Source organism: Diaphorina citri, unplaced genomic scaffold (assembly GCF_000475195.1).
Source record: "Diaphorina citri unplaced genomic scaffold, Diaci psyllid genome assembly version 1.1 scaffold71, whole genome shotgun sequence".
NCBI classification, from domain to species: Eukaryota; Metazoa; Arthropoda; class Insecta; order Hemiptera; family Psyllidae; genus Diaphorina; species Diaphorina citri.
The window spans coordinates 180,812-205,338 of record NW_007377508.1 but is presented as its reverse complement, the minus strand read 5'-3'; the positions used below and the strand labels follow the sequence as shown (position 1 = coordinate 205,338).

General features: G+C 38.6%; 2 protein-coding genes across 5 annotated transcripts in view; one reads left to right on the top strand and one right to left on the bottom strand.

Moving 5' to 3' along the window:
* Positions 1-9: 9 nt before the first annotated feature.
* Positions 10-14,124, bottom strand: LOC103520721. 4 transcript variants are annotated; one of them, XM_026831828.1, is made up of 6 exons: positions 13,994-14,124; positions 4,591-4,762; positions 1,989-2,092; positions 1,400-1,579; positions 812-1,010; positions 205-467 (listed from the first exon to the last, which is right to left on the bottom strand). In XM_026831828.1, exons 4-6 carry the CDS (start codon positions 1,562-1,564, stop codon positions 361-363), a joined length of 471 nt encoding a protein of 156 aa, XP_026687629.1. In that variant the 5' UTR covers positions 1,565-1,579; positions 1,989-2,092; positions 4,591-4,762; positions 13,994-14,124; the 3' UTR covers positions 205-360. The 4 variants fall into 4 exon arrangements, with proteins under 4 accessions (XP_026687634.1, XP_026687629.1, XP_026687632.1 ...); XM_026831833.1 differs by lacking the exons at positions 205-467; positions 13,994-14,124 and adding an exon at positions 10-174 and having other exon boundaries at positions 4,591-4,807; XM_026831831.1 differs by lacking the exon at positions 13,994-14,124 and having other exon boundaries at positions 812-1,007; positions 4,591-4,805.
* The window catches only part of LOC103520712 (protein SCAI), a 30,600-nt gene continuing 13,446 nt past the window's right edge, over positions 7,374-24,527 (top strand). Inside the window, exons 1-4 of the mRNA XM_026831732.1 lie at positions 7,374-7,523; positions 12,128-12,223; positions 19,025-19,111; positions 24,334-24,375. Coding sequence (XP_026687533.1) covers positions 7,438-7,523; positions 12,128-12,223; positions 19,025-19,111; positions 24,334-24,375 — 311 coding nt within the window. The 5' untranslated portion in view covers positions 7,374-7,437. The remainder of the gene's footprint in view (positions 7,524-12,127; positions 12,224-19,024; positions 19,112-24,333; positions 24,376-24,527) is intronic.

Here is a 24,527-nt window from a genome sequence, read left to right as displayed (position 1 = left end):
TATAGTGCTGGAATTTCCACGAATAGATGACGTAGGTATTAACAGTCAAAACTCAAAAATTGTCAAAATACATAGAAAATAAACAACAAAAATAACTTACGGTTTCTTAACCCCTCTCTGGCTTCCTCTCTTTGAAAGATGGTGTTGAAATTTGGAGAAATATGCGCAAGACCACTGCAAGCACAGTCAAAAGAAAAGCAAAAATTACAAACAGAATTTAACAAAGAACAATGGAAAAAAGGCTTTATTGTTTCAGAAAATTCTACACTCGAACAATCGCCGATAGACAAAACCGAAATTGTTATCATTTGTCAAACAAGTCCTCGAAGCTTTGGACCTTGTCCTACGAACTTTCAAATTTCAGTGCCCATTCTCTTTGCAAAAATTGCCAAACGTGTGCAATTTGGGATATTTCTCATCCAGAAATGTTCTCACCGGAAAGGAAACCCCGTCAAATTTGGGAATCACTGGAAGATGTAAAAATATTCATAAAATCGCAAAGTGAACATTATCTAGTACCTACCAAGATCAAGTGACCTGAAATTCGGGTGAAAATCACAATTTCACAGAGTAGTAAATTTTCCTCATAAGTGGTACAATGGTACATATTACCGAACGTACTAACCACCTTTGAAACTGACCCAGTTAGTAGCCAACTTTTGAAAGGGATGATTAACATTACAATCGTTAGCGGTAGGTATTTTTTCCCTATATCTTCCCCATACATTCACTTCTAATTTGCAACTACAGAACTACACCATATCTTTCACAAATTGGCCTCTGGTGTCTCATAGCAAATTCTCTTACTTACCTCGTCTATGCAAAGTCTGACCACACATGGGGCATTGACCTTTCCTGTCATATTCCAAATGACTGGCATCCAGCTTATGAGTGAAGCCCAAGTTGCAGTTGAAGCAATAGGAGATTGCATCGTACTCAACAGGTGCAGTTGGGGGGAAGGATGTGATGCCAGTAGATGCGGTCTTGTTAGACAGCAAAGACTCGTACTCCTGTAGAATAAAATACAATACATGTTATTTAGGCAGCGAAAATGATACTGTAAAGTCCCTCTACTCCCGCAACCTCAATAAACAATGAAAACATTTCAAGTCAGAGGATTAACATACTTACTATTGCTACTTACAAAGCCATACCTTATTTGCTGGTACATTTGAAGTCACATTTCCTTCATAAGCAGGACCCGGCCAATTGAAACATTTCAAGTCAGAGGATTAACAGAAAGAAAATGTCATACGGTATGACGTTTTCGTCATACCAGAAAAACAACCCCCAGATTTTCAGGGCAGGCTTAACTTGGAGGTTTCAATTTAAAACAGACATAAAAGCATATAACAATAATATAAGTATATACTTACTATTGCTACTTACAAAGCCATACCTTATTTGCTGGTACATTTGAAGTCACATTTCCTTCATAAGCAGGACCCGGCCAATTGGACAGATAGTTAAATGGTCTTTCAGGAAAGTTGAGATCCAGTTGCAAGTTGACATCGACCAGGCCTTCACCTTCATGCAAAATGACCGTCAGGGGCAATGGATCCATCACTTCGTAGATACACTGGGAAGAATCGTGAAGAGAGAAACAATCAATAACAATTTATTGATGAGCCACCCGAAGTTTGGGTTGCCAGATGACACCAAACAGGTTATCCTCGATGTTTTTCAAGCCTATCGGGTCAAAATTTGCAAGAAGTTATTTCGTAATTGCCACCTAAGACAGCCTAGTTAGCTTGGAAGCCAGCCTTGTAAGCACTCATTTGCGGATTTCCGCCCCGGGTGAACTAATCAGATGAGGTTTATTCTAGAAATGGCTGGCTTTCTCCTATCCTGTCCTCCTTCTTTCTTCGATTTTGGGACCTCCAGTCTCCGGTGTTACAGTTCCCTCTATCAAGCCTCTAAGAAAATCACTCCATTTTACTAGTCCTTCTCTTTTTGTACGACTAACTATACAAATTTGATGTACTCACCAAATGTGTTCTTAAGTTAGATGGTTGATGGAAGGACTTGTGGCAACGCTTGCACTCATATGGACGAATACTAACATGGGTGAATATGTGATGCTTGAGATTACCTGCAATGAGAACATAGTTATTCAATTATTAGAATATCAAATGTTTTTACTCTCAAAAGTCTCAAACCAAGCTGTTTTTTGTTTCACTATTGTGTTCCTACCTTTAGTGACATGCATTACAGTCTTGTGAAAACACTTTGACCAAAAAGCGGAGAAGCCAAAAGTGGTCGTTGGTAGTTCAAGTCCGATTTCTTCTCTTAGAAAAACAGTTTGGCAAAAATCTTTGGAGAAAACCAGAAAAGGATTTCAAACCGAACAATGTCCACCGCTATGATTGGTTCGAGGTCCACAATCTCAACCCTGGTGTCCCCACTTATATTAGTTCAATGTGCCAACTGTGGGCCACCCTGTATAAATCACATTCAATTGTTACATACTGACAATGTAAGAAAATAATGTTGCCATGATTCAATACCTATTTTGTTCTTTGCTTCATGAATTTTCATTCTCTCTTCTCTCCTCAGTTTTCTTTTGTCAACATGTCAAATGCTTTCTGGACATCTTTATCAATTCGCTCTATTAGACCATTATTTTTAGATGGAAAATAATTGGTTAGTATACCCGACAGGATAATATACGTAATTTAATTTATTAGAGCATTTTTTTTTTTTCTTTTTAAATAGGTACTAGTAGCTCTATTATGATACCTGTAACTGTATTTATTTGCCTGAGATTTCCTCACGAAACAATTATATTTTTTTTTTCAACTGACTTTCCAAAAGATTGAGCCCAGAATGTCATGTCTCGTTATACCTAGGTACATAGTGAGCTTTTTTAAAAGCCACTTTGGGGGAACAAAACTATTGAAAACCTTAGAACCTATAAAGCCGAAATGCCGAGCTTCACGTCATCGTCATTTGTATCTCGTACTTTGATTATGTGGATACATATTGTTTGTAAACAGCAAACATTTAATAGACACTCAATGGCCTGACTTTGACAAGTTCAAGTACACCTTTTGTGATGCCTACCATGTCAAACCCTCAAGTTTCAGCGGAATATATCCCAAGTATAATATGTACTTATAGGTGATTCGTTAAATGTTATTGATCACGTTATATTTTTGACACACCGCTTTGACGTCAAAATTAACAAAATACTTCACTCTTCATTAGGACAAAGTCATAGTTAATGGGCTTTTCACTCAAGTGCCTCTGGAGTATCTGGAAAAATCAATTGAGGAAAATCTTCGCTCGCCAAATGTTAACGGAGGAGTTAATGATGAATACCTATGTCATTCATTCGGAGTCAATGAAAAGTAGTTAATAATGAAAATGATACATACAATGGAGTGAGTTTCTTTCTGTGCAGTCGGATAAGCGTGTTGGGCATACGACCATGATTCATCTGTGGGTACTTATGAAGCATACCAGTAAAGCTTCACTCCGCTAAGTAACTAATGCCTATCTCACGGACGCAGAAAGCAAGCACTCCGCTCAGTAAAAAATGCGAGAGCAAACCAAGTTATAGTTATAGAAACAGACACTTATCACCTTCCTCTCTAATATAGACGGTAGAGGGGAGAGGAGACCAGATTAACAATCATAAACAACACACAGAATACCAACCCCCACCACCCATTCTCAATCAGGCATTCGCATCTCTCCTCCTCCTTCTCCTCAGTCTCCCTCAATCCTTTCCCTCCCAGAACAACACTGGTACACAAACACAACATATCTACAAAGCTCTAAATCATGACATTCATGAGCTGTCAGAGAATAAACAAAGGTTGTCAATAACTTACATGACGAAAACTCTTTGTACACTTCTGACAGTTGAACATTCGAACTTTCTTCTCTTGATCTGTTTTTGTACATATCATGATTTTCGCTGAGTGACACATTTGTAGCCTATGTTATCATAATTAGGTATCTGCTGATATGAGAGTCATCAGACGTGTATAGTGTGAGAATTTCCATGGAGAAGTAATGTGTGAGGAAATCTCTAAATTGAATTAAAAGATTAAACCTAGAAATAATTGGATATCTTATTTATACTGTCGACTTGGACGATGTAGTCTAAGTACAAGAATAGTTTAAAGAGGGTATCATGAAGGACACGATTAGTAGGAAAGTAGGCAAATTAAATCCCAAAAATATAACTTAAAATACTCCTCTATAGGTACATATTATCCAGAATATTCATCTTGTCCCTTGTAAACTACTTCTCATTTAATGTTCAAGTCACCCATCCATTTATTGGCCTTGCTCGGCGTAGCTTAACATAGGTAACGCTAAAACCGGTCTTAAAGCTGTTTTTTGTTTCACTATTTATGTATACTTACTGTCAACTATCAATAAAAATAGTGGACAAAACCTACATTTCTCATTAGACTGTGGAAGTAAAGAGACTCATCAGTCTTATTCTGGCAGGCTAAACAAGATATTCAAACCGACTCGTACATTAGTAGATCGGTTATAATTTGAATTAAATTAGAGGAGATGCCATTTTTCTATTTACCTCAATCTTGAAAAACGAACTTCTTCCACGGTACCTACCTTTCTGGTGGAATGCCTTTCCACAGTGGCCACACTTGAACTTCTTTTCTACATCATGAATACTCTTGTGAGTGTTGAGTGAGGAAATTCGGTTGAATTCTTTCAGGCAAATCAGACATTTATACTTGGACTGTTCGTGGATCGAAATGCAGTGTTGTTTGAGCGAAGATTTCTAGAGATTGGAATGAAAGGTTAGTACAGTAGAAATAGACTCTGGATTGTTTCTTTTTCTCTAGACAATTTATGAATTAAGACCAAACATACACAAAAAAATAATAATAATAAAAAAAAAATAAATAAACAATTGAAAAATGTTTGAACTAAAACTAGGACTTGTCATTTTTGCGAAGTGCAAAGTTCCTTTGATGGTGTTGGGTGAGAAATTGTCCGGGTATAAATCGAGCAAGAGTTGTGATGTTCTAGTACCTGGGTCTAAACTTACGTTGCTGGGAATCACGTAAAGTCTATATCTATAAAATGTATAAAATGCCTATATCTATGGAGTACTATATATGTACACATAACAAGTGTAACATTAGTGATGCTATGGAAAACTGGCTTGAATAAATAGCCAAATAAATTTTGTAAATACATAGGTACCTCACAATAAAATAGCTATTTTTGGCCATATAGGTAAATCTTCTGCACAAAAAAGTCAATATTCCTACTCTGATTTTTAACCTTCCACAAACAAATTCACTGGAAATTTCAAATTCATTCACCTATTCGAAATAACTATGAATCGTTTTGTACGAAAAATTATTTTCGGGAATCCTTCCCAGCCATCTACGAGCAAACCACCCGACATCAACATACAACCCGCTTGGAAACCTCTTTATACCTCCATGGGAAAAACCAAACCTTACAGAATGCTGTATTTTCCAAGCACCACACTGAACCACTGACAAAAAATCTCAATTCTCTTTCTGAAGCAAGTTATTGTTTGGACGAAGACCAAAAAAGTTAGGGCTTAGCTTAGGAGATGCTTTATTGTAAATTTTAATTTTTGTTAAAATAAATGTACCATATTAAATCTAAATCTAAATCTATTGGATATTGGAAAAAAAACATGCTTTCCCGATGAAGGATGTCCCCGGAAAGCCTTGTAGGTATGTGACTTATTCAACCTAGGACCTTGGTCATTGTAATTCGTACAAGAGGTGTAGGACGTAACATCAAAATATGGAGAGAATTGTATTTATTATCAAAGTATGTAGCTACCTACCATTTAGATTTAGAATACAAATATTGTACCTACAGGGTGAAACAGTTAAATTTGTGAGAAAAATTACTCAGTGGGAGTTATTGGTATTGGTTCAAACAAGTTTTTGCTGAGCAAGGATTCCAAATGTTTCAGAACTAGTATAACGGACCTCAATGCTGAATATCCTGAAAATCTTGAAATTCTCTTTCTGAAGCAAGTTATAACGGACCTGACTCTTTCTGAAGCAAGTTATTGTTTGCACGAAGACAAATCAAGACTAAAAAAAGAACTTGACAACAAAGAACTTGACTTAAAGTAGTTGACGAAATTTTTTGCTACCTATCAATAAAGTTTCTTTTGTTCTTTTATTATTTCCTATTGTTTTCCCTGCAAAACGAGTGACATATTTTCTACCATAGTTATTAAAGGGTTAATGAATCCTCCCTCACACGATCCCTGGTCTAGACCATCAAAGGGTCAAGTTTCGCTGCAGTACAATGATGGAAAAGGTATTTTTACATAGTATTTTATACAATAATTGCACACCTAGACCATAAAAGGAATATTCCTACCAAATTTCAGCTTTCTAGGTGTTGTGGTTCTCGAGATAGAGCGATCAGTGTGGAACTATGAACTGTGAACTGTGAATGGATCTTGTTTTTATAATATAAGATATTGAACAATTGCAAACCTACCTATACTTATACTGTTTAAACCTATACGGTATACAACTCGATATAATTGAAAAAGTTTTGTACATTGCAGTACAATCGAGTGAGGCGATCTCTTGAGTAAAACTCACAAGGTGAAAAGAAAATGAGAAAATTCTACGCCATCAAACGAGTGCAGCCCTCTGGCGGAAAATGTGCCCTACTAAAATTGTCCTAACAGCAGAGGGCGAAACTAAACGCGGCAGGCGGCTTCAGATTTCTCATTATTTCAGAGAGGGAAAAGCGGTAGTGAGTAGAACATTACGAAGGAACAACTGGAAAAAAAGGACAAAACGTAGGGGTTTTTTCTAACCAAAGAAAACCTTCATAATATTAATCAATAAAAAGTAAAAAACTTGTGCCTTGTGCATTTCGAAATGACGGCGAGATAAACTTTATCGTACTCGAAACATAAAAAATAAAACACTTTTCTTTTTTAAATAAATCAAGTTCTCTTTTTATTTCTCTAATAATAAAAGCTACTTTGTGATAAACCCATTATAATAGTATTTTTCCAATAGTATTTCGTTATCAATTTTTATTTAAAAATCGTGTTCATGAATAAGTATTAGCATTAGTATTGTATTTTTCCAATACTACTTATACAGTTTTTTAGTGTTAAAAATCTTTATCAATGAACCTATTTTTCCATAGAGTAATAGCAGAGTGAAGAAAGGCAAGTTTAAAAATAGATTTTCCTGAAGATTATAAAGATATAGCTATACTCGAGTATTGAGCAATGTATAAATCAAATTGTATCTGATTATACTATTTCCTCAATTTAGAGATAATAAATAATATAATATTAATTATCTAGTTATCCATCAGTATGTCTTTGGCGTCGCGTGGCCAATCGCGTCATAAAATGGAGGAGGCAATGTGAGATGTTTGTTCGTCCAAAGAGAATGGTGCTGATAGGATCACAGTGCAGGCATGGGCATGGATGATCATGAGAGAGCAATTGTCATCGAATTCTGTAAGCTGCTCGAGAAATCCAAACAGCTTTTCAATGCGTTGAGGTAAGACTTTTCAAATTTAAACATGCTGAAACATTTTCAAAGAGCTTCCTTCTCCTCCTTCTTTTTCCCCTCCTCCTTCTTCTCCTCCACTTCCACTTCTTCCTCCTTTCCATCCTATACTGTCTTCCTTTAAAAAAATTTTCTCTGTCTTCTTTCCCCACCTCTTTCCTGACCCCAAACCTAGGTTCATTTTTCATAATTACACTTGACGATAATGAATAGCAAGAATAAGATTATAAAGATATAGCTATACTCGAGTATTGAGCAATGTGTAAATCAAATTGTATCTGATTATACTATTTCCTCAATTTAGAGATAATAAATAATATAATATTAATTATCTAGTTATCCATCAGTATGAAAAGGTATTCTTTGTCACAGAAATAAATTAATGGTGTGAACCTATTTACTACTATCTTTTCAATTTATGGTTAATTTTTTTATTACTGTAGACGGCAACATTTGAGTCATCTCAAGCGTTTCATAACCAGGTCTTTGGGAACACACACTGTGAAACGATTTGAAGCCCAAACGATCGGTAGGGTGAGAAATCAACCATTTTCCAGAGCCCCTGTGAAAAGAACACAGGACCACAGGTGGACAAAGAGCTTTTCAATGCGTTGAGGTAAGACTTTTCCAATTTAAACGTGCTAAAACATTTTCAAACAGCTTTTCAATGTTTTGAGGTAAGACTTTTCAAATCCACGGCATATGTTAGAACCAAGAGCTTTTCAATGTGTTCATTTAAGGCTTTCCAATTTAAAGATTACGTACGTTGAACCAATACACTGAAATAAGGTTTTCTCTCAGATCAGCTGTTCCAAGCTAAGTTCCTGTTCATAATTACCCCTAGTTGAACATGATGATCAAAGTGCATGTACAATGTACATACTGCTTACCTAATCTTATATCAGAGTTTCAGGATGTAGGTATAGAAAAATATTGTAAACGGCTCGTACAAGAGGTGTAGGACGTAACATCAAAATATGGAGAGAATTGCATTTATTATCAAAGTATGTAGCTAGTAGCTACCTACCATTTAGATTTAGAATACAAATATTGTACCTACAGGGTGAAACAGTTAACTTTGTGAGAAAAATTACTCAGTGGGAGTTATTGGTATTGGTTCAAACAAGTTTTTGCTGAGCAAGGATTCCAAATGTTTCAGAACTAGTGGAACCCCCTGTAGTACGAGTATAATAAACTAGGGAGAAGATAACACTAGGATCTCTTGAAATAATGTCACATCCACCAATCTAATATATAAAAATGAATATTTGAATTTGTGCGTTTGTGTGTGTGTGTGTGTGTGTTTGTTCGAACTTCATGCTTGGCCAAACCGCTCATCCGATTGCTATAAAACTTTGTCAACTTATTGCTTGCACTCCCGTGAAGGTTAAACTATTGACTTAGTGGATGTGACATATTTTCAGATTTATTTAATCAGCTCATCACAAAATATGTGGCATCCACTTGTTTGATAGAGGTTGGACGACCCTGTAGAAATAACTGCTTACAGAATGTACTGATGGGCAGTATTATAGCACACCCTGTATACAAGGGAGATATAACATTACCGATGTAAGGTATGTGTTTTATTGCCACCTAATGGCAAACAATATTATATGTAGAATCTATTACATATGGATAATACATGCCTTCAAACAAGAGCTATAAAAAGAAAATGCTCACAGCAGGTAGGTTAGTAAGTAGATACCTATAGAGATGTTGTAACAAATGAGGGCCTTGAATTTTAAGAACCGATATAGTGTAGGTAGTCATTTTGAGAACGACAGGATAGAAAAAAGCCAGCCGTTCCGAGCCTTATCGGTTAAGGATAAAGTTTCGAACCCACGATCTAGCGCTTACAAGGCAGGTCAGCTACCTCCCAAGCTAGCAAGGCTGGCAGACAATCCTTATACAACAGTTCAATTTTCGACCCGATTACCATTCGGTCAATAGGTGGAATTCGAGCCTGGGACCCTCTGGTCTGATTAGACTTTCAAATGAATTATCGTGTCCCAGTATTCTCCGGATTAGCCTGATACGAGGCAAATAGGAAAATCTATTTTCCATAGTTGAAAATTACAATTTAATATTTTCAGATTTTTTCCGACTGCACTAGATAAAGGGGGAGAAGGAGAGAGAGAGAGAGAGAGAGAGAGAGAGAGAGAGAGAGAGAGAGAGAGAGAGAGAGAGAGAGAGAGAGCGTTTAGTTAAGATAGGTGCTGCGCTTGGCGGTATTTTGACCACTTTTGGACGGATTTCGACCGTTTTTTTCGACGGTTAGAGATATGGTAAAAGTTAGGATAAAATAATACTCAAATAAGCATCATTCAATAGGATAAGGAAAGTCGTGTGATGTTCACACCAGATTTTTTATATAAAGCTAAATCAAAATTTTGAAGGTACCTTCAAAATCAAGCCCCCCCAAAAATTTAGGCAAGAACCGCCTATGGTTGGTAGTGCGTCTGCCTTGTAAGCGCTAGGCCGCGGGTTCGATTTCCGCCCGGGGCGGATTTTATCCTGATGGGATAATGTTCGACATATTTACAAATCTTGCGATATCACAAAATACGTTACAAAAACTAGTGCATTAGTGGATGTGACATATTTGCAGATCTCGCGACTTCACAAAATACGTTACAAAAACTAGTGAATTGGTGGATGTGACATATTTACAAATCTTGCGATATCACAAAATACGTTACAAAACTAGTGAATTAGTGGATGTGACATATTTGCAAATCTCTTGAATTCACAAAATACGTTACAAAAACTAGTGAATTAGTGGATGTGACATATTTTCAGATCTATTTAATCAGCTCATCACAAAATATGTGACATCCACTTGTTTGATAGAGGTTTGACGACCCTGTAGAAATAACTCCTTATAGAATGTACTGATGGGCGGTAATATAGCACACCCTGTATACAAGGGAGATATAACATTACCGATGTAAGGTATGTGTTTTATTGCCACCTAATGGCAAACAATATTATATGTAGAATCTATTACATATGGATAATACATGCCTTCAAACAAGAGCTATAAAAAGAAAATGCTCACAGCAGGTAGGTTAGTATGTTAGTAAGTAGATACCTATAGAGATGTTGTAACAAATGAGGGCCTTGAATTTTAAGAACCGATATAGTGTAGGTAGTCATTTTGAGAACGGATGTGAGGATTTTTTTTTCTTTCGATTTTTCAAGAGAGAGAGAGCGAGAGAGATAGAGAGAGAGACAGAGAGAAAGAGAGAGAGAGAAAGAAAGAGAGAGAGAGAGAGAGAGAGAGAGAGAGAAGGAGGACAGTAGATACCTATAGAGATGTTGTAACAAATGAGGGCCTTGAATTTTAAGAGCCGATATAGTGTAGGTAGTCATTTTGAGAACGGATGTGAGGATTTTTTTCCGATTTTTCAAGAGAGAGAGAGCAAGAGAGAGACAGAGAGAGAGAGAGAGAGAAAGAGAGAGAGAGAGAGAGAGAGAGAGAGAGAGAGAGAGAGAGAGAGAGAGAGAGAAAGAGAGAGAAAATATATTTATGTGAGATAAAAAAAAAAAAAAAAAAAAAAAAAAAAAAAAAAAAAAAAAAAACAACAGGGTCCTACCATACAAGAAAACGCAGTTGGGGAGTCCGGTTCCGGATGATTGGCGAAGCGGTGACGATTCAACTCATGCGGGACGTTGAAGCAAGAATCGCAAAACTCACACCTGTACACACACTTGAGCACAACGTCGTAAAAGTGCGCCTCGTCAAACTCCAAATCGAAGTGGACCTTCTCGAAGTGCTTGCGTAGATTTTCCTCGTTACTGGGAAACACCTGAGGAGAAAATAAATCACAATAAAATCAACATTTATTTACAATTTACAATTATTAGTGCTTGCGCGCCGGAAGTCAATGGTTCGATCCCCGACAGAGTCAAAGTTTTTTCGGCACTGAATTGTCGAAGGAAAATTGAGTAGCTCAGTAGCTACTTTAATCGAATAGTAACCAGTGGCGGCATTACCAGTGTACAACGATGATTAAAATACGGAAATTGATTGCAAAGGAGGCCCTTAGTAATGCTGTGATTGTGAGTTGAGAAATCTGCTTTAACACAAAGAATTTAAGATTTGGTTAGTTTTTGTTAAAGATGAGTGTTTCAATGAGGGGGAAAGAACTGCTCCTCAGTTCGAAGCATATTTTTAAAAGAGGCTTAAGTAATGGAGTTAACAACGGGGGTGTTATCGTCCCCAAATCGAAGAGGGAAGGAGGACAGGATAGAAGAAAGCCAGCCGTTCCGAGAGCGAACCTTATCGGTTAAGGATAAAGTTTCAAACTCACGATCTAATAGCGTTTACAAGGCAGGCCAGCTACCTCCCAAGCTAGCAAGACTGGCAGACAATCCTTGTACAACAGTTCAATTTTCGACCCGATTACCATTCGGTCAATAGGTGGAATTCGAACCTGGGACCCTCTGCTCTGATTAGACTTTCAAATGAGTTATCGTGTCCCAGTATTCTCGGGATTAGCCTGATACGAGGCAAATAGGAAAATCTATTTTTCATAGTTGAAAATTACAATTTAATATTTTCAGATTTTTTCCGACTGCACTAGATAAAGGGGGAGAAGGAGAGAGAGAGAGAGAGAGAGGGAGTCGTACTTTTCCCGAACATTCGACGTCTACACCCGACTGTGGAAGTTCCAACAACAGCACAGGTAAGACGAGAGAGAGAGAGAGAAAAGGGAAGGAGAGGGAAAGGGGAGGGAGAGAGAGAAGGAGAAAGTGGGAGAGAGAGAAGGGAAGAAGAGGGAGAGAGAGAAAGTGGGAAAGGGAGAGAGATAAAGAGAGGAGAAAGGGGAAAGAAGAGAGCGGGAAAGGGGAAAGGAGGGGGACAGGAAGAGAGTGGTAAAAGTCGTTTGACTAGTGGCTCTAGAACTCTAGAGAGAAAGAGAGAGAGGGGGGGAGGGGGGAGGGGAGGGAAAGAGCGAGAAAGGGGTAAAGGAAGGAAAGAGGAGAAGGGGAGGGAGAGTCGTCTAAGTTGTTTATAAATCGTTCAAGAGTTACGATGAAACAGACTAATCAAAGGAAAAATTGTCGCGTTAAAACACAAAACTCACTTGACTCGCTCAATTATTGTTCGTTCAAGTCAATAAGAAATAGATGCATTGGCATTCTACACATTCTCGACAACAAGGCAGCGGAAAAAAAAGGCCTCGGTAAAATTTTTATTGAAAAAGAAGAGGCCGCAATAAATTAATGCGAGGGGGAAATTAAAGAAACTTCTGAAACTATTTGAAAAGAAATTAGGTACCTCCTTGCTATTAAGATATTTATGGGAGTATTTTACACTCAGCAGTGGAGCCTGAGAAAAAGTTGCTCTAACACAAGCACACAATTTTGAACGAAGCTGTTGGTTGGCTCCCTATTCCTCTTTCCTGTACATAAAAGCCTTCAACCTATTCAAATTAATATAAACCCAGGAGTATTAATATAACTTCATCTGTTGCTATCCGAAAGCCAGGAAATTCTTCTTCTACCAGGAGCTCTTTTTCCATCAATCTTTCCCTTCAAACGATAGTAAGATAGTGGGGGGGATGGCGTAGACAGTAGACATTTCTCATATAATTGCTTGCGGTTGATGAAAATAAGACAGAAATAGGGAGGAGGAGGAGGAAGAGGAGGAGGAGGAGGAGGAGGAGAGATTTAGACGAAAGAGAAATGATCAAAATAAATAGCTCATCCCAAAGGAATTTTAATTATGTCAGGCATAAATGCTTGTCACAAATGTCCTTTCCCGCTTTAATGCACGACGCTAAATTTTATGACCTGACGTGGACGCGAACCTCCGACCTCCAGATTCAAAAACCCCCGTGCTAACCACTAGGTCCTTGAGGAAATTTAGCTAAAATCTGATTGTCCTAAATTTTCTTATCCAGCATATCAACTTTATCCGAAGATTCCGATTGAAGCCAACTTTCATCAGGCATTCAGGCTAATAAACTTGAATCACCTCGGTAGAAAAAGAATTGAAATAATCCTTGTTTATCCTGCTTGAATGAGCCTCGAAATATGCTTTGTCCTAAAAAGGTCTAAAAAAGGCCTTGTTTATTTATTTTAGGAGTTAAAGATTACAACAGGCCTTGATTGATAGGTACTGGTATAATGGTAGAGCTTTCACTGTAACTATGCGGCCCCTCTTGATAATTCATCCTCACTTCAATCAACTCAATAGAGGAAGTCAAGTGATATTCCCAGAAGAGTTTTCCTCCACAAAGCTCCCCAATGCATAGAGAGGAAGTGTTCACACAACATGTGATACTTAGGGAGGAGAAAAAATCTAATAAAGGGAACAAGTTAAACTTTAAACAACACTAATATATTTTCTTTCCCCAACAGAAAGTTGCCATAGAAAAACTTAGATAAGGCCGATCTTTCGTTATAGATAGTGGAGAAAAAGAGGTATGGAGAAATAAATAAGTACTTACCTATGTAGGTACATATATGAAGAGAAAATTTGCAGTGGAAAAAATGCTGCAAAATATTAATGCGTTTGAGAGGAATTCTTCTCTTGTGTTGACCAGCAGTAGGCACCAAAATGGGAAGTAATGTGTTTCTTATATCGCCCATCTGAAAAATAAAATTAGCCCATGCTGCAAAATATTAATGTTTCAAAAGGATTCTTCTCTTGTGTTGACCAGCAGTAGGCACCAAAATGGGAAGTAATGTGTTTCTTATATCGCCCATCTGAAAAATAAAATTAGCCCCTTACCTATGTAGGTACATATATGAAGAGAAAATTTGCAGTGGAAAAAAATGCTGCAAAATATTAATGTGTTTGAAAGGAATTCTTCTCTTGTGTTGACCAGCAGTAGGCACCAAAATGGGAAGTAATGTGTTTCCTATATCGCCCATCTGAAAAATAAAATTAGCCCATTAATGCCTGAAATGAGCTTTCCACTTTTTCCGCAATGGTCAGAGAAAGAACTTGATGGTTTTAACGTTCACAGTTAAAAGTTTTAACTGTGAACAAAGTGATGATATGGCATTCAATCCGATTTCTAAAAGCACATACTCAAAATGCTGCAAAAATTAACTTACCTACTTATGCTCGGAGTGGCCACAGAAAGAACTTGGTGGTTTTAACGTTCACAGTTAAAAGTTTTAATTGTGAACAAAGTGATGATATGGCATTCAATCCGATTTCTAAAAGCACATACTCAAAATGCTGCAAAAATTAACTTACCTACTTATGCTTCGGAATGGCCACAGAAAGAACTTGATGGTTTTAACGTTCACAGTTAAAAGTTTTGATTGTGAACAAAGTAATAATATGGCATTCAATCCGATTTCTAAAAGCACATACTCAAAATGCTGCAAAAATTAACTTACCTACTTATGCTGAAATGGTTTCAAATAAGCCCATTACCATAATATGCCATTTGGGACCACAGCGCCAACCAGGATCGCTTAGGCCCGCCAATCACTTTCAGGTAGACCTTACAGGGACACCTGGTCAGGCCTACCTGATACCTAATGAGCACACAAACTGAGGGAGACCTGACAGGCGGGCCTGGTCAGGTGTACCTGTCAGGTCTACCTCATGGTAAGTGGCTGGCTTAAGTGTTAATGAGAAAATTGTCTATTGCTTACTATGTATACGAACTGGTATACTATTGGTTCTATGGTACTGGCAACTGGCATGCTAAGGGAAGGTATAATCGGCGAAAGGAAACAGTCTGAAACACCAGCTGTATCACTGCTGGGACGGGGGGCGGGGAATGAAACACTCGTATTGGAAAAAAAAACTTACAGAAAAAGTGATGGGAGGGAAAAAATGACGGCAAAAGCGTTTGGGGGTTTGCCAATTTAAATTGTTTATAGATGGTCCATATTGTCATACTGCAGAGTTAGTATAGATAGACAACTGGAAAAAAATATGTATTTATACAAGAAAGATAGAAAAAAATAGCAAAAAAATATTTTTGCCAACTTTTATACTTATTATTTTATTTTTAGACAGATTTTCCCCCCTAAAAAGCAGTCTGTCGGCCTTTTTTTCTCTCTATGTAAAATGCATTAGGCTGGCTGTCTCGAAATATTCCTATCATAAATTGCGATAAACTATTGTTTTCAAGAAGAGGGGAAGTCAATAAATCTTGGAAATATTTATTTAACACATTACATAATGTAAATACATACCTACTTAGGAAAGGCTAAAGAAACAATCCCATCTAACCCTGATTTCGAGTAATAAGGAGTTACATTTTGGTTTTATTTTTTAGCTCGCAAAATGAAAATCGAGTTTTTGCTTTGATTAGGCTTGGATCTATCTATTTCTCAGCCATAAATTTACACCTTTCACATGACTACAGGAGACCCAAAAATTGCATTGGGGACTAGCGAAACCAACCTTGGATCAAACAAGAGAGATGTTTTCAAGGCAGTTCCACACGGGTGAAAGGAACGCTACACCTACCCTCATTTGCTATTAGGCCAGCCACTCACTATCAGATAGACCTAACAGGCGGACTTGATCACGTGTAGCAGTCAGGTCTACCTGATGGTGAGTGGCGGCCTTAGAGGTTTACTATGTTTTATGTAGGTAGGTAGATAGATTTCTATCAATAATAAATTTATTTCATAGTACATACCTACCTACGTACCCAGGTATCACAGGCAAAATTTAAAGGGCAAAATGAAAATCATAAAAAAAACTCATTCACTTGTAGAAAATAAATGCATTAAACCAAGCGCGGGTAGCACTCCGCCCCACCAAGTCAAAATATTTCAAATTTAATGGCAAAGTTTCACCGCGACCAACACATAAAAAATGTTTTTTTTTTTTTTTTTTTTTTTTTTTTAAAAAAAAATTTTTTTTTGAAAAAAAAAAAACCTATCTACCTACCTATCTAAAAAATTGTGTTAGAAGCAATTTTATTGTGAAAAATTTCGGTGAAAAGTGAAAACACCATTATTATTCTATGTAGATAAAATTATCAATCACGCAATTAGATTTCCTTTTTTGACGAAACTTTTCCATTAGAATTCTCTCTCCCCCATCCTTCTCTCTCTCTTTCTCTCACTCAGGTATTTCTCTCTTTCTACCATCCCGCCCTCTCTCTCCCACCCTCCCTCCCCTATCTCTCTCCCTCTCTCATGTATTTCTCCCTTTCTAAACACCGCCTGTTCTCTCCTCGAATACCTATACAGAGAAGGAGAGAGAAATAGGGAGGGAGAGGAAGAAAATGAAAAAAAAAAGGAGGGAGAGACAGAGAGAGATGAAGAACGTATAAGAAGAAAGGCACCCTACAGAGGGTATAAAAAAATGATCAAAGATCAAAGGAGAAGAGTGTAAGGAGAGAGAAGGAGACACAGAGAAAAAAGAGCAAGAGAAGGAGGACAGGAGGGACAAAAAAAGACGAGAGAGGAGACAAACAGAGGGTAAAAAGAGGAAAAGAAAGGAAAAAGATAGAGGGAGAAAGAGAAAGGAGAGAGACCTAAAAAAGACGAGGGAAGAGATAGATAAAGGGTGAAGGTCAGGGGGGGAGGGGGGTTACCTAAAAACAGACAAAGGGAAAAAAGAGCAGAGGGAGACAAAGTTGTGAGGGAATTTTCATGCCTGTAAGGGACATGATTTTCACTCCCACTCATAATGGGGCCTGGTGTATGATGTTTTGATCGGTAAGATTTACCGAAATAATTAGAGTGATAGGAATCGAAAAACTTCTTCCATCGAAAATAAGGGGCGAGAGTCGAAACAGTGATGTACCTGTTTTCAGTAATTTGGATGCCCCAAATTTTGGGTGTCTGGCCTACAGTAAAGGAGAAAAATGAACCTCGAGGGGGCGGGCCTCCTTGCCCCCCCCCCCCTAAATACGGCCTTGGTACCTAGGTACCTATCAATAAATTTTTTATTGTCTTAAACCAAATAAAACAGGGACCAGTTACTTGCAACTGACCCCAAGGTCAACGAGGCGGGAGGTGAGTACCTATCCTACGATACCTACGCAAAATTTATTACGAACCTACCAGGTACTCATTTCCTCAAGTTGTGATTAGGAATTAGTACAAGTAGGTAGCAACAAGATAGATACCTACTCAAAAAGTCCTTACACATATCCAAAAAGTCCCTACACATAATCCACCTACTCTTGTGTCCTTAGGTAGGTACCAAACAACTGACAACGGTGCCCCTAAAGAGTAGAAGTAGGTATACCTACGCAAATATTGAAAAGTAGGTACCCACACCCAATGTACAGTTGTGAGTAGGTAGAACTACCCACTGCATAGTGCGTATACAATGTTAAGTACCTACCTACACGATTTTTTCCCGAACGGCAAGTGGGAACGGGCTTTAACCCGTGGCAGGTTCCTATGTACCTATTTATACATATTTACAGTTTTTATGTAGATAGGTATATTAGTTTGGTGACTTTCAACACACCCCCGAATAGTAGCGGTAAAAAAACATCATGTAGAGACGCAGGATCAGGCACGAGTTTACAGTGGAGCACTATTCTATGGGGGTACCTATTTCAGGTCCCTTCACGCTTGAGAGAGGGGCCCTACCGATCTTGTTCCTTTTCCTGTCCCGACCCTCGACTAGGGTTGGGACATCGACATCGATGTTTTGAAAACATCGATACATCGGATACTCGATATATCGAAGTTTAAAAACATCGATGTATCGAATCCACCTACTCTTGTGTCCTTAGGTAGGTACCAAACAACTGACAACGGTGCCCCTAAAGAGTAGAAGTAGGTATACCTACGCAAATATTGAAAAGTAGGTACCCACACCCAATGTACAGTTGTGAGTAGGTAGAACTACCCACTGCATAGTGCGTATACAATGTTAAGTACCTACCTACCTACTCAACAAGTACACAGTACCCCTACTCAAATATCCACCTACATGGGTACATGATGTAGGTGTAGGGAAGTAGGTACAGATAATTTACACCAAGTTGATTTCTTCCTTCTCAACTTTCATCAACAAGTGGCTACTCGCCTACTCACATTAACCTCATCTAGCCTGAGACGGGCTGGGAAAACAGCACGCGATTACACCACCCATCCGAATACCAACCACGGTCAAAGTTGCTTCAGTGATCCATTGGGAACTGGTGCATCCAACGTGCTATCGCCACTTAGTACACCAATCATTGATCATTTTGTCACAACTCTAATCAAATCGTTGACTTTTATCACAAATTTAACTTTTATTACATTTTTGACTATCGCAATTTTATGCATAAAAGGAGTTAACTCTCCGCTGACACTTCGGATTCCTCGGAAATTTCTCCGCTAATAAATCTGTATCTGACACTCTGCGTGGGAGCATAGGGTTCACGTTTCGGGAGTTCTTCATTTGAGATTTCTCTCCGCCTCGCTGATTGCTCAAGTATCATGTTGAGACGGCTGTTTTATGTGAAGAAGACATCGGGGATTTGTAATTCACTTATTCATCTCTAGTGCTTTAATTGTATTAACTCTATTTTCTGTCTTTGTTTCAGACAAGTACTAGATCAGAAGTATGGACTGAAGCGATGGCAGATTGGCGAGATAGCTTCCAAAATAGGGCAGCTCTACTACCACTATTAGTAAGTTCTACTATTTACCATTATTATTAGGGACTATGAAGGAACAATGTAAACAAGTTGCCATAGTGCCTTTGATCTGAAAAAGGAAAACGAATAAAACTAGAGATTTGTCCTAAACCTAAAGTAACTACTGAAAATCCCTGTGTTCTTTACGATATCAAAAGTCATCAGATGTTGAGACTAGAAGATCGGTCAAGCCACGAATAACCCCTCCACTGCGACCTTTGAATATAAAGACCGATTCTCATGAATCTCATGCGACCCTCGAAGTGTAAAGACCGATTCTCATGCGACCCCTACACTCATCGAAGGTGAAAGTCCCTGATGAAAATTCCAGACAACCGATCAGTCACTTACCATCACAAGTTCTCGAACCAGTTGCATTTTCCTCAGCAGGAGGCAGACCACAATGAATCTCGCATAGTATCGCAGCTGTTTGACCATGAGGTCTGACCGGTCCTCTTTGGCGGCCCGCGAATAGTATGCTCGACTCCGGATGGCCAAGTAGAAAGCGTAGGCCTCATTCAAGTATTTGGTTTCGCTGGTCCGGAGACTGAAATATCCGAGAAAGAGACAGGATTGAAAGGTGTGTCCAAACATAGTCGAACGACGAAGAGGTGAATCTGTGTTGTCAAGCTAGTGTGGACGGTTCAGTCGACATCGATCGATAGCCGGTCGACTATGTGTGGACTTGTGGACTCCTGCAAAAAAATGGAAATTACAGGATCAGCAAACTCCATCGGTGACATCAATTTATGTAAGGCCAGCCACTCACTATCAGGTAGAACTGACAGCCGCTGATAGTGTATGTGCTCATCAGGTGTCAAGTATACCTGATCAGGTGTACCTGTCAGGTCTACCTGTATTGAGTGGCTAGCCTAAGTAAGGGCATAGAAAAATCCCTGTGTTCTTTACGATATCAAAAGTCATCAGATGTTGAGACTAGAAGATCGGTCAAGCCACGAATAACCCCTCCACTGCGACCTTTGAATATAAAGACCGATTCTCATGCGACCCTCGAAGTGTAAAGACCGATTCTCATGCGACCCCTACACTCATCGAAGGTGAAAGTCCCTGATGAAAATTCCAGACAACCGATCAGTCACTTACCATCACAAGTTCTCGAACCAGTTGCATTTTCCTCAGCAGGAGGCAGACCACAATGAATCTCGCATAGTATCGCAGCTGTTTGACCATGAGGTCTGACCGGTCCTCTTTGGCGGCCCGCGAATAGTATGCTCGACTCCGGATGGCCAAGTAGAAAATGAAAAACTGAACGGGACGCCGGGACACCCCCTGAAATTCGGGACTGTCCCGGCCAATTCGGGACGTTTGGCAAGCCTAGGTTTAATAAAACTTTCATAAATTTGGGTCTTGGACCTAGTAGCGTTTAAACATGATTGTTGATCTCTTAGCATGTTCAGAGCCTATGTGGAACAGTCTCCGAGCATTCTCAAAGACCAACAATTATTATTTCAACTTGAACCAGAAGTCGCGGAACTTGAACTTGGAAGGGGTTTAATAAAACTTTCATAAATTTGGGTCTTGGACCTAGTAGCGTTTAAACATGATTGTTGATCTCTTAGCATGTTCAGAGCCTATGCGGAACAGTCTCCGAGCATTCTCTAAGACCAACAACAATTATTTCAACTTGAACCAGAAGTCTCGGAACTTGAACTTGGAAGTGTATAAATCAAATTGTATCTGATTATACTATTTCCTCAATTTAGAGATAATAATTTATCTAGTTATCCATCAGTATGAAAAGGTATTCTTTGTCACAGAAATAAATTAATGGTGTGAACCTATATTTACTCTTTTCAATTTATGGTTAATTTTTTTATTGCTGTAGACGGCAACATTTGAGTCATCTCAAGCGTTTCATAACCAGGTCTTTGGGAACACACACTGTAAAACGATTTGAAGCCCAAACGATCGGTAGGGTGAGAAATCAACCATTTTCCAGAGCCCCTGTGAAAAGAACACAGGACCACAGGTGGACTGTATGGCCAAAGAAAGTGAAGCTACATATGTTTAAGTTGTGGTATGCCTTAGACATAACACAAATATAGCATGAAATGACCAACAAGCTATACTTGTATAACAAAGGTATTAGGCTATTATAAATTATAAAGTGTTTAGACTGTTCGGGTAAAGGGACACTTTAGTAATATTCGAGGAGGATAAACATGGTATGTTCTATTTTCTACTCTAAACACAAAGTGTGTAGAATACCAGTTGAGGCAGAAAGTGTATGCTCCTCATTGAGCAATGAATAGGCATGGGTGAGAATTGCTCATTCAAATGATAAACCTCGGTCAGATGGGTAGATGTGACCATAACCATATCGATTAAAAACACTTGACGTACCTACAGGTCGGATGTAAGAAAGTTACTTGAGGCTAAGTCCACCCATTGGTAATAAAGATTAATGGATCCCAGTCAGTAGGTATTGTGTGTGAGTGTTTCACCGCCGTTTTTTTCGTAGCAATGAAACAAATGGTATATTAGACTAGTGTGGTCTATGTCGTAGCATGCCCATACCGTAGTATGCCTCTCATCAGATGGGCGAGAAGAGAGACAATACTTCCCATTTACATATAGGTGCTGGGTCAAGACGAGAACACTAGAAAATTTTGCAATCGATTGGCATGTATTTACTGCTATCCTATGAAATATACAAAACCTTGTTTAGACTGCTGGGTCACAGGGACTTTTCAGTCCTTTTTGGGCAGGATAAAAACAAGGTATTGAGAAAGCAGTGGCACATGGTCTTTTGTCTTATTACACAGAAGGAGAAACTTTCTGTTTTCTTTAGGTAGACATTTCTCATATAATTGCTTGCGGTTGATGAAAATAAGACAGAAACAGGGAGGAAGAAGAGGAGGAGGAGGAGGAGAGATTTAGACGAAAGAGAAATGATCAAAATAAATAGCTCATCCCAAAGGAATTTTAATTATGTCAGGCATAAATGCTTGTCACAAATGTCCTTTCCCGCTTTAATGCACGACGCTAAATTTTATGACCTGACGTGGACGCGAACCTCCGACCTCCAGATTCAAAAACCCCCGTGCTAACCACTAGGTCCTTGAGGAAATTTAGCTAAAATCTGATTGTCCTAAATTTTCTTATCCAGCATACCAACTTTATCCGAAGATTCCGATTGAAGCCAACTTTCATCAGGCATTCAGGCTAACAAACTTAAAGATTACAATAGGCCTTGATTGATAGGTACTGGTATAGGTCCTTGAGGAAATTTAGCTAAAATCTGATTGTCCTAAATTTTCTTATCCAGCATATCAACTTTATCCGAAGATTCCGATTGAAGCCAACTTTCATCAGGCATTCAGGCTAATAAACTTGAATCACCTCGGTAGAAAAAGAATTGAAATAATCCTTGTTTATCCTGCTTGAATGAGCCTCGAAATATGCTTTGTCCTAAAAAGGTCTAAAAAAGGCCTTGTTTATTTATTTTAGGAGTTAAAGATTACAACAGGCCTTGATTGATAGGTACTTAGGTCCTTGAGGAAATTTAGCTAAAATCTGATTGTCCTAAATTTTCTTATCCAGCATATCAACTTTATCCGAAGATTCCGATTGAAGTCAACTTTCATCAGGCATTCAGGCTAATAAACTTGAATCACCTCGGTAGAAAAAGAATTGAAATAAACCTTGTTTATCCTGATGCTTGAATGAGCCTCGAAAGATCCTTTGCCCAGTTTAAAAAAGGCCTTGTTTATTTATTTTAGGAGTTAAAGATTACAATAGAACTTGATTGATAGGTACTGGTATAATGGTAGAGCTTTCACTGTAACTATGCGGCCCCTCTTGATGATTCATCCTCACTTCAATCAACTCAATAGAGGAAGTCAAGTGATATTCCCAGGGATAGGTACTGGTATAATGGTAGAGCTTTCACTGTAACTATGCGGCCCCTCTTGATAATTCATCCTCACTTCAATCAACTCAATAGAGGAAGTCAAGTGATATTCCCAGAAGAGTTTTCCTCCACAAAGCTCCCCAATGCATAGAGAGGAAGTGTTCACACAACATGTGATACTTAGGGAGGAGAAAAAATCTAATAAAGGGAACAAGTTAAACTTTAAACAACACTAATATATTTTCTTTCCCCAACAGAAAGTTGCCATAGAGGGTCGAGTGGATTGCACCACATGACATGCCTTGAGGAAATTCAAGCACACTCCATTCCATTTAATTTGAAGGATCCATTTTGGTATTGGTATAAGTAGGGCCATCGGCTATAATAAACGCCGTATGTCGCTGTGACCTGGTTAGATCTTTTTTGACCTAATCCATTTTACTGATTATGAAATTTTACATAATCTTAGCAATCCCTTGCTTACCAAGTTTAAAAGCCAAAGGCACACTTGATGACACGAAGTGTAATATTGGATGTCCGTGACTCAACCAATAAAGTCCACGAACATTTTTTTTTGTTAAGTTCTACGTACGTTTTTATTCCAGTATGGAAAAAAGTGCCAACAGATTATGCGGAAAAATATGAGTAATGTTCACATCAAAGTTTAGTCTTATGGCGTATGGCGTAGCTTCTGCAGCAGGCGTCCATTTTTCTTTGCCGTCGCGTCAAGGGAAAGCGGTGCTTCTTTTTTCGTTGACTTTAATTTTGGATTTGGGACAAAAAGAAACGGTGCTTGGTTTCTTGGATGACACATAAGTTTGTGTATGGTTGACGCATACAAGTTTACAGATGGGAAAAGATGCGGGGATTTCATTTCATTATTAAACTAGAATAAAACGTCCGACTATTGTTAGAGCTCTCCAAAGGCACCAATTTTGGTGAAATTTGGATCAAATATTTCAGGCAATTAAAGGGGAGTTGCCCATTTTTGGGGTCCCATGGGAGCATTAGACGATCGCTATGGGATATTTACTCCGCTCCGGCGTTATAGGTAAGTCCGTTTGCAAAGGTTCTACAATGAACAAATTCATTTGGAGAACAATTTATTACAAGAGAATAAAAGAGAACCCATCTGCCTGTACACTTACACATAGCCAGTTAGTTTAAGTATCAAAGACAAGGAAGAAGGAGTGCTATATTGTATCGTTTTCCCCCTCCTTCTCCTCCCCCTCCTCCTCCTCCTTCTCCTTCCTCCTCCTTCTCCCCCCCTCCATTTCCCCTTCAACACATGTTCACTGTGACATAAATCTTTTATGAAAACTGTTACCTCTCCGGTGGTGAGCGTGGTGAGAGATTGGATGGGTGACGGGCAGAGGAGGTATAGGTGAGATGGGTGGTGGGCAGAGGGGAATAATAGATAGATGATACTTGAACTATTCTCGTCACATCCTCGCCTGTCAATGTGTGCTGTATTATGCCACTTTATCCTTAATCCCATCCAGGCCTGGTCACAGGAGTTTTTAGGCCCTCAAATGT